This window comes from Protobothrops mucrosquamatus, unplaced genomic scaffold (assembly GCF_001527695.2).
Source record: "Protobothrops mucrosquamatus isolate PMUCROS unplaced genomic scaffold, P.Mucros_1.0 scaffold3159, whole genome shotgun sequence".
NCBI lineage: Eukaryota > Metazoa > Chordata > Lepidosauria > Squamata > Viperidae > Protobothrops > Protobothrops mucrosquamatus.
Window position 1 is genome coordinate 7,782 of NW_015389159.1, and position 10,293 is coordinate 18,074.

General features: G+C 40.9%; 1 protein-coding gene across 1 annotated transcript in view; it reads left to right on the forward strand.

Annotated features, from left to right (window-relative positions):
• LOC107297173 (hepatocyte growth factor-like) overlaps positions 1–10,293 on the forward strand; it is a gene marked incomplete at its 5' end in the record, with an annotated part of 28,578 nt that overhangs the window by 6,441 nt on the left and 11,844 nt on the right. The window contains 2 exons of the mRNA XM_015826531.1: positions 3,328–3,455; positions 8,607–8,709. Of these exons, the coding sequence (XP_015682017.1) occupies positions 3,328–3,455; positions 8,607–8,709 (231 nt within the window). The remainder of the gene's footprint in view (positions 1–3,327; positions 3,456–8,606; positions 8,710–10,293) is intronic.

Consider the following 10,293-nt stretch of genomic DNA (forward strand, 5'->3'; position numbering starts at 1 on the left):
ATTATTTTGGACCGCAGTTTAGCAAAAATAGTGGTATGACTCTACAATCTCACTCTCAATTTCTGTGTCCTTTTTTTTTTTTAATTGAAAATTTTTAAAAAATTTACAATATAACTCCCCACCTCCCTCAAACCCCACCCTTCCCCACCCCCTCCCTCCCCCCCGACTTCCCAGAGCTACACACAGGGTTTACAATACAATAATTATACTCTGTCTTACATTATATTACCCTTAAGTTAACAATTCTATAACATCCTTTAGCTCTCTCCTAAACTAACATATTAAACATCATTATTACTAATTATATAATTTTAATAAAATAAACTACATTAACAATCTCAAATTTACTCAAAAACCAAATGAAACTTTTTAGTTCCATATTTATTCTCAATATAATCTATCCATCTTCTCCAAACCAATATATATCTTTCTTGTGAATAATCCTTCACATAGGCTGAAATCTTAGCCATTTCTGCTAAATTTGAAACTTTAAATGCCCATTCTGTGTCCTTTTGATGATTCCGTGTTTTCCTAGCATGTTAAAAAAATGTCTCGGGTATCTAAATTAAGAAAAATCAAGCTTGAATAGTCAACACTGTTGAAAGCTGACAGGGTCTTAGGACTTCCAGTCTTGATGGATTTTCTGTTACAATTTCTTCAAAAATGCAGATGGGGAGATGTGATGTTGGAAACAGGCTCAAATGGGCCAATTTTATTCTTGACCGTTGTCCTGAGTGATGACCAAACAGTCTTTCAAAATGAAAAGCTCTACTGTTTTGAACTCGGTGGGGGAAGAAATGGACAACCATATTTGCATTTTTCCAGAGGCGTATAACTTTAATATAAGCTGAAAGTTTGTTTTAAGGAGATTCCCCCGAAGATCAGATACTCAGCTGCAGTGGAAACACATGGATAAAGTTTCTGAAGGCATATATTCTGTACAGTAGGATCCAGTTTCCTAATTAAATTAGGGACAAAAACTCAGGGGCTGATTATATAATACTAACATCCATTCAGAACAATAGGCGGGAGCTGATTTTGGTAGTGTATTAAATCTGGCATTAATAATGGGTTTCAGATGTGGTTTCAGATTTGTAAGGAAGCCTTTGCAATAAGCCCCAAATTAGTATAATACCGGTTCTTAAGATGCTGTTGTTCTGGCCTCGATTCCTAGTGCTGGTTATCTTGAAAACATACATAGACATGGAATATGTGCTATTCTGCGAGTTGTATTGATGTGATGCCTTCCTATTGGTTGATTGGTCTGGTGATAGCTGGCGATTGGCTGCTGTTTCCTTGTGCTGTCAACTCCTTGGCCCCTAAGTACTTGATAAGCTGGTGGTAAATGAGCACTCCTATTGACTGACAAGGGATCCATTTCCCAGGCTTCAATCCATTTCCCTGGCTGTTTTTGTACCTGCTCGGCCGACAATCTTAGTAGCTGTGAAATTGAATGTGCGTCCTTGTTCACTGCAATGTGAGGCTACCCATGGGTTTGGGTCTCCTCGATGGACTGCTCACTTGTGTTCTTGCATGTAGACATATCAAGCAATGCAACGCAGTGTAGGATCTGAGAGACTGGATATTTGGGGAGAATATAAGTAGTCGTTGACTTGACATCCATTCATTTAGCAATTATTTGAAGGGATGAAAATGTGATTTATGGCTGGTCCTGGAACTAAACCGTTGCAGCATGTCTAAGGTCATGTGATCAAAATTCAGGCATTTGGTACCGGGCGTCGTATGTATGATGGTTGCAGCATCCCAGGGTCATGTGATCCAGGGATCCTTTCCAGCTGGCTTTCCATGAGAAAACTCATTAAGGAAGCCAGATTCGCTTAACAAATACACGATTCACTTAACAACTGCAGTCATTGGCAAAACAGGCTATCAAATTGGGTGAGACTCTCTCAATTGCCTTTTCCTAGCCATGGAAATTCTAGCCCCAGTTGTCATCATAAGTCAAGGACTACTTGCACTCATGAAGTTCAGGGTACAAAGCCATTTGATGGTGGCCATCTGAGTATGAGTGACCCCACGTTTCCTTGCATTTCACAAATAGAGTCATTAAAGTCACTTTATTTGAACACCTTTTGGCATTTAGTTGATCACTGTGCCTCGTTACACTGTGTATATCCTTCTTTTCCTTTGGTTTGTCTAATATATCTTTCGTAGTTTAGATATATCTTACAAAACCAGTTTGGTCTAGTGGTGAAGGCACCAGGCTAAAAGTCAGGAGACTGTGAGTTCTAGTCCTGCCTAATGCCTGAAAGCCATCTGGGTGATTTTGGGCCAATCACAAGGAGATGGTGAGTTCTAGTCCCGCCTTAGCCATGAAAGCCAGCTGGATAGCTTTGGGCCAATCAGAGGAGAGTGTGAGTTCTAGTCCCACCTTAGCCATGAAAGCCAGTTAGATAGCTTTGGGCCAATCAGAGGAGACTGTGAGTTCTAGTCCCGCCTTAGCCATGAAAGCCAGTTAGATAGCTTTGGGCCAATCAGAGGAGACTGTGAGTTCTAGTCCCGCCTTAGCCATGAAAGCCAGTTGGATAGCTTTGGGCCAATCATAGGAGATTGTGAGTTCTAGTCCCACCTTAGCCATGAAAGCCAGTTAGATAGCTTTGGGCCAGTCAGAGGAGACTGTGAGTTCTAGTCCCACCTTAGCCATGAAAGCCAGTTAGATAGCTTTGGGCCAATCATAGGAGACTGTGAGTTCTAGTCCTGCCTTAGCCATGAAAGCCAGCTGGATAGCTTTGGGCCAATCATAGAAGACAATGAGTTCTAGTCCTACCTTAGCCATGTAAATGACCTTGGGCCTGTCCCTCTCTCTCAGCCCAGCCTACCTCACAAGGTGGTTGTGAGGAAAACAGGAGGTGGAAGAATATTGGATGCGTTCACCGCCTTGAGTTATTTGTAAAAACTAATATCGGTGGGATACAAGTAAATAAAAATAAATAAAATCCTCATCTATTAAGAGTCAGACCTCGGACAGAAAAAAAATAAAAATAAAAAAGCATCTTGGGCAGTGTTGGTTTTACAGTTTCTGGTTACGAACATGTGAAATGGAACTATTTCTGTCAATGTTGCCAAAGCCTATACTACTATAAATTGAAATAATTTTACTAGCTGTGTAGCTCTGTCTCTCTCTCTCTCTGTGTGTGTATGCACACTTGCTATTGTTGTTTTAACACATTCATTTTTCGGCAGAATCGAGTTAGTGACACCGTTATCAAGCAAGTTTTTTTCCTTATGTGGGAGAAACTGAGCAGTTTGCCAGACATATGTTAGCACATTTATCATCCTCTTATTATTATTATTTTTTCCCCTCAGGGATTTGAGAGAGAACTATTGCCGAAATCCAGACGGAGCTGAGGTACCCTGGTGCTTTACGACTAATCCAAATATTCGGATTGGAGATTGTTCCCAAATCCCAACATGCAACACATCCACGGAGAAAGGTAACGCCGGCTACATAGATAAGGAAAGTTTAAAATAATATACTAAAGATTATGATAATCTGCCCTGAAGTGATCCTTAAGACTTGGAGCATGATAGAGATCTGGTTAAGTACGATGGCTTGTAGGAAAAAGCAATATAATATTGTAGCTAAGCTGACACATTCACAAAATCCGTTGTGTTTTTGACAATGAGTTGCTTCTTGGCAGATGCTTCTTTGAGTGCTCCTGAACAGTATTTGATATGTTATACAAAAAAGATATGTGATGCAAGAAAATGGTTGGAAACTAACCAAAGAGAGAAGCAACCTGGAATTAAGGAGAAACTTCCTAAAGTGAAGACAATTAACCAGTGGAACAGCTTGCCTTCAGACATTGTGGGTGCTCCATCACTGGAGGTTTTTAAGAAGAGACTGGACAGCCATTTGTCTGAAATGGTATAGAGTCACCTGCCTGAACAGGGAGTTGGACTGGAAGACCTCCAAGATGAGGACAATTAACCAGTGGAACAGCTTGCCACCAGAAGTTGTGAATGCTCCATCACAGGAGGTTTTTAAGAAGAGCCTAAACAGTTGCTTATCTGAAATGGTATAGGTTCTCCTGCTTGATCAGGGGGCTGGACTAGAAGACCTCCAAGGTCCCTTCCAGCTCTATTCTATTCTAAAAGACACTGAGACCCTAGAAAGAGTGCAGAGAGGAGCAACAAAAATAATAAAGGGTCTAGAGGTGAATCGTATGATGAATGATTCCAGGAGCTAGGAATATTTTGTGGGATCCTCAATGATCTCTGATATTCGTGGTTTTGTTGCGGACATTTCATGACCCAACTAGGAAACACTATCAGTGCTAGAAGGGGGTGGGGTTTGGTCTTAGTTAATATACCAATGTCGTAGTGGTTCTTGGTGCTTCCTTAATTAGGCTGTTGTTTATTGTTTGATAGTTTGTCTATATTGCTAGTTCCTTAATTCAGGTATTGTTTACTGATTGACTGTTGGTCTAGCGTTAATTCTGATATTCATCTCCTTTTCTGGATCTCTGCTTATCTATATTTTTTGTCTGACTAATGTGTTTCTGAATCTTGATTACTTAATAAGTAGTAGATAACAAATGGCTTTTCTTTCTATTAAACATTTTTCTCTTGGTTTCATTGATCCTCAGCTGGCTGGAAATAAACGGGTAGCCCTTGGTAAAATCTGTGATCTATATAGCCCTGTTCAAAGATTTTAGAGACTGCTACTAGATGTAGAATGACAGGGATAAATTTCAGGAATTTAGCAAATGGTTCAGTAGACACTGTAATCATTCTGGTTGAGAAGCTCAGCATGATGCCATCAAAGGTTATCTTGGTTTAACTGTTATCAGAAAGCTACCAGGGTTAGAATTGCACAGAAGACTTTTACAAGCTACTATCGCTATAGGTTATCCTGAGAAATTTACTGTGTGTAAATGTGAATCTATACATCTCTTGTTCTTGTTTTAACCACCCAGTCATGTCTGACTCTAGCTGACTTTATAAGCAAGTTTTCTGTATGCATATATCTCTACATATCTAAATATTATGGAAGAGGGAAATTGCAATATATTTGACAAGCAATGTCCATCAACAATTGAATGGCAGGGAGGGGTCTAGACCAACTCATCACAGCCAACTTGCCATGGCCAACATGTTATGGCCAACTCACCATGGCCAACTTGCTAATGGTCAACTTACCATAGGACAACTCACCATGGCCAACTTGCCACAGTCAACTTGCCCTCGCCAACTCATCATGGCCAACTTGCTAATGGTCAACTTACCATAGGACAATTCACCATGACCAACTTGCCACAGTCAACTTGCCCTAGCCAACTCATCATGGCCAACTTGCCATGGTCAACTTGCCATGGTCAACTCACTGAGGGACAACACATCATGGCCAACTTGCTATGGTCAACTTGCCATGGTCAACTCACTGAGGGACAACACACCATGGCCAACTTGCCACAGTCAACTCGCCCTCGCCAACTCATCATGGCCAACTTGCTATGGTCAATTTACCATAGGACAACTCACCATGGCCAACTCACCATGGCCAACTTGCCATGGTCAACTCACTGAGGGACAACACATCATGGCCAACTTGCTATGGTCAACTTGCCATGGTCAACTCACTGAGGGACAACACACTATGGCCAACTTGCCACAGTCAACTTGCCCTCGCCAACTCATCATGGCCAACTTGCTATGGTCAACTTGCCATGGCCAATTTGCCATAGGATCAAAGAAATGGTGGACTAGGTCATTAAGGAAAGGATGCCAAAGGAGAGACAAAAACTAAAAAATAATAATTATTTTAAATAATTAAATTGAATTATTGAATTATTGTCCTATTCCAGCAGAGAGAGGAAGACACGAGATTTCATCTATAGAGCAGTGTTCATCTACTTTAAGAGGTGCAGACCTTAACTCCAAGAATTTCCCAGCCAGCATCCTGAGGAATGCTTCAAGTTTCCAAGTTGGAGAAACTTTATAGAGTTTTTATTTTGTAGTCATCGCTGATGGCAGCATCGACCCAAATCTTGACTGATGTTGAAAAAGTTAAACATGATTAGACCTAGTTACTTTCAAGAGGGACCTGAAAATCCCAACTAATTTTTTTAAAAAAATATGGAAGAAGGCATGGGTAAATCACTTCTGGAATGATGCCAAGAAAGCTTCGTAGACCTGCCTATAAAGTCACCAAGAGCCAAAGTTGACTCAAGGGATTCTTTGCTTTTATCTAGCTGGTGGTCTCTGGGTTTTAGCAAATAAGCAAAGGCACTCCTACAAACTTAAAACCCCTCCATTTCTGCTGCAGCGTGCTGAGAACATCTGGATTTAAATCACAGCGCTGAGATATCCTGGCAGATTTCAAATACGCTAATGCATTGACTGACCTTGTCAAGTTCACAGTCAACAAATTACCATTTAAGCTAAAACTTCTCCAGCACATCTGCAGGAGATGGCAGGAAGAAGGCACTTATTTATTCCTGGATTACATATTTACATCTTGAGACCTATTTACTGAGCTTCAAACCTATTAATCAATTAGAACAATTAAATCAGTGGAACGACTTGCCTCCAGAAGTTGTAGGTGCTGCAACACTGGAGGTTTTTAAGAAGAGATTTGATCACCATTTGTCCAGAGTGGTATAGGGGGTTGGACTAGAAGACCTCCAAGGACCCTTCCAACCCTATTATTCTATGTTTTATATTTTATATAAAACTAATGCATCTAACATGACTGGGAGAAAGATGCAGACTTAAGGAGTTGGACACTGCAGAATCAAATGATGCCTTGCGTTGACTTGTGAATGGGTCATCAGAAATGCAGCATGAGTGGTCAGGATCTGCTTGTTTTTATGTGCCGTGTAAAATACACTCTCCTCCTGTGGAGTCACATAACATATTCGGAGTCATCAAATGTGGGAATGTGTGATTATGGAGAAATGTCCTGACAGTGAGAACAATTAATTAGTGGAATGGCTTGCCTCCAGAAGTTGTGAATGCTCCATCATTGGAAGTTTTCAAGAAGTGATTGGACAGCTATTTGTCTGCAATAGTATAGGGCAGGGGTAGACAACCTTGGCTCTTTTATGACTCGTGGACTTCAACTCCCAGAATTCCTGAGCCAGCCACACTGAGGGGAAAGGGAGAGATTTCCAAGCTGAGCCATGGTGGCTCAGGAATTCTGGAAGTTGAAGTCCACAAGTCATGAAGGGGCCATAGTTCCCCCATGCTGGCTTAGGAATTCTGGGAGTTGAATTCCACGAGTCATGAAGGGGCCATAGTTCCCCCATGCTGGTTCAGGAATTCTGGGAGTTGAAGTCCATGAGTCATAAAAGAGCCAAGGTTGCCTACCCCTGGTATAGGGTCTCCTGCCTGAGCAGGGGGTTGTGTAAAAGACCTCCAAGGTCCCTTCCAACGCTATTATACTGTTATTCTGACCTGTCTTGTACCCATCTGCCCGTGGAATTTTACACATTAGTTCATACAGTATTTCCTATTAAAGTATCCCATTGATCTGTATTACTATGTTGTATTAACTTGCACGCTATACTCTATGTCAGAGGTCTCCAATCTTTCTCGGTTGGCTGATGGGGAAAGGGAGGGGGGGTGCAGGGGTGTGGGTGTGCACGCACAAACGGGGCCACGAGTGTGCACAATGCAAACGGGGCAGTGCTAGCGCCTGTGGGAAGAATCCAGAGAAATAAATATTTTGGGGGATATTAAAAAGGCAGAATATATTTCCCTAAAGGAATAATGGAGAAGATCTTTAAAAAAAGATAGAAACCAGTGCCAGCCCCTCTCCCCCAAGCAGAAAACTCAGAGGAGGCCAGCTTTTAGAAATGCAAATTCAATAATCCCTCCAGGAAGGTTGGAGCAAGGAAGCTAGAAATTAGGAAGACAAAGACCCCTAAAATCTATATACCTCCCACCCAAATTCTAAGGACAGGAGACTTAAAAGGATTAATCCATCAATACCAAAAGGACACACTCAGACTCAGGTCAAAGTACATGACACCGGAAATACAAAGCCTCAAACAGGAACAGGAAACAACCTCAAGAGCCCCAGAAGATATAAAAGCCCACCACTCACTGCTCCGTGTGGTCAGTTTTTCCAGAGCCATCTTTCTGTCTGGCTCTCCTCTCCAATAAACTACAACCTTCTTTCTAAAGCAGTCTCCATTTTGTTTATTCCCAGCTTGGACTGGACCCTGATTAAGATTTTTCTTTCAACACACCCATGTGATACTCGCTAGCACCGCCCCATTTTTGCCGCAGGGGTGATAGCATCGTCCTGTTTTCGCCATGTGGTGCCCTGTTTTTACCCTGAGTCACCCTCTTTGTATAGCAGCAGCGCTGCTCGCACAAGTGGGGGTGTGAGCACGCACACCCAGGTGCGTGCACTGGCTAGCCTGTTCTGCGGCCCACTGGCCAACAGGCCACGGCCCAGTAATGGGCCGTGACCCGCAGGTTGAGGACCCCTGTTCTATATTTTAAACATTTTCAAACTTGAGTTAAGGAGGATCTAGAAAGAATGGGTTTTTCTCAAATGGGAGCAGTGATAATACGATAGTTTCTCTTAACAACTTTGACCTGTTGTTTTTTTTTTTTTAATCCGAAACGCACAGATTGTTTTCGAGGAAATGGGACAAATTATATGGGCAATTTAGCCCAGACACGGTTCGGCTTGACTTGCTCTATGTGGGATAAAAACATCCAAGATTTAAGAAGGTATGTACAAAATTAATTCAGAGTTATATTTCCCCCTCCTAGACAGGGTGGAACACTGTAACGTATCATACAAATGCCTTCCAGGTTTCAGGCTGTCCAGTTTTAGCCTTGATTTATTTTCTTTCTTATTAATCGGATATATTCTTTTTTTTTTTTTTTTTATAGAGGGGATGGTTGTTTTAAGAAAAAAAGTGCAGACTATGTGATCGAGGAAAAAAGATTTAGGAAGAGTTACAATTAAATCCTGTAGCCCACCCCAAATTCCCTTTTCACTGTTTTTAGAATACCATCATGTCATCTTATGCAATTATTTAAAAGGTTGTGGTTTTTTTTTAAAAAAAAGAACCTAAGAAATTATGTAAGTTTAGCAATAGCAATAGCAGTTAGACTTATATACCGCTGCTTCAGGATGCTTTACAGCCCCCTCTAAGTGGTTTACAGAGTCAGCATATGGCCCCCAACAATCTGGGTCCTCATTTTATCAACCTTGGAAGGATGGAAGGCTGAGTCAACCTTGAGCCGGTCAGTTTCTTTCTTTCTTTCTTTCTTTCTTTCTTTCTTTCTTTCTTTCTTTCTTTCTTTCTTTCTTTCTTTCTTTCTTTCTTTCTTTCTTCTCTGTATCTATCTATCTATCTATCTATCTATCTATCTATCTATCTATCTATCTATCTATCTATCTATCTATCTATCTATCTATCTATCTATCTCCATCTCTCTGTCTCTCTGTGTCTATCTCTAACTGGTTTCTACAGCTGCCCATTTCAGCAAAGAGGCAAGCTCACAATTCCGAAACATATATTACAATGAAAATCTGAAAAACAATGTAAAACAAGGAGAACAAGAAAGACCAATAAAACATTGCGAGAACTTTAGAATCCACCATGCTGCATTTCCTCTTTTGAGTGGGATTTCATAGGTGTGTATATCATATCAAGGCTGTATATTACATACGGCTTGCTCATTATGGCGACATATCAATGTTTCTCCAAGAACGCTACAGCAGACGAGATGCCTACATCCTATTTGATCATTCCTCTGTGACAAGCTAGGATTAAGAGACAGTGACTGGTCCAGATTTATTTCAGAATTAGCCACCTTGGAATCCAGGTCTCTCTGAACTAAATGCAACCGTCTTCTAGAATGTGGTTGGGACAAAGCTAATCCTTCCTTGATGCAGTGATTAGCTAGGTTGGCCTTTACATAAATATACTTTGGTATACACAGTGTTCTTTTGTGGGTTTCTCCAGTACACTTATGAATGTCAGTTCACAATTCTTTCACCATACTCAGACCACTCACTTCTAAGACACATGCATTTTTTTTCTCCCCAACCATAACATCTTGGCCTCAACTTTGAGAAATGGCTTCATAAATTTTGGTTCTTCTGCAGGGTTATTTGGTAGAAGCGTTGAATTTAATGTGGCTTCTATTTGTTCACCGTTTATTGTTTTCCACCCCAAAGAGCACGGAATGCAACTTTAATGTGTGCACGTCTGCACTTCAATAGATATTTTTAAAGTTCTGATTATATAACAAGTGGCATGTTTTGTCACTCTTAATTTTTAATTCTTCTGTCCAATTTTC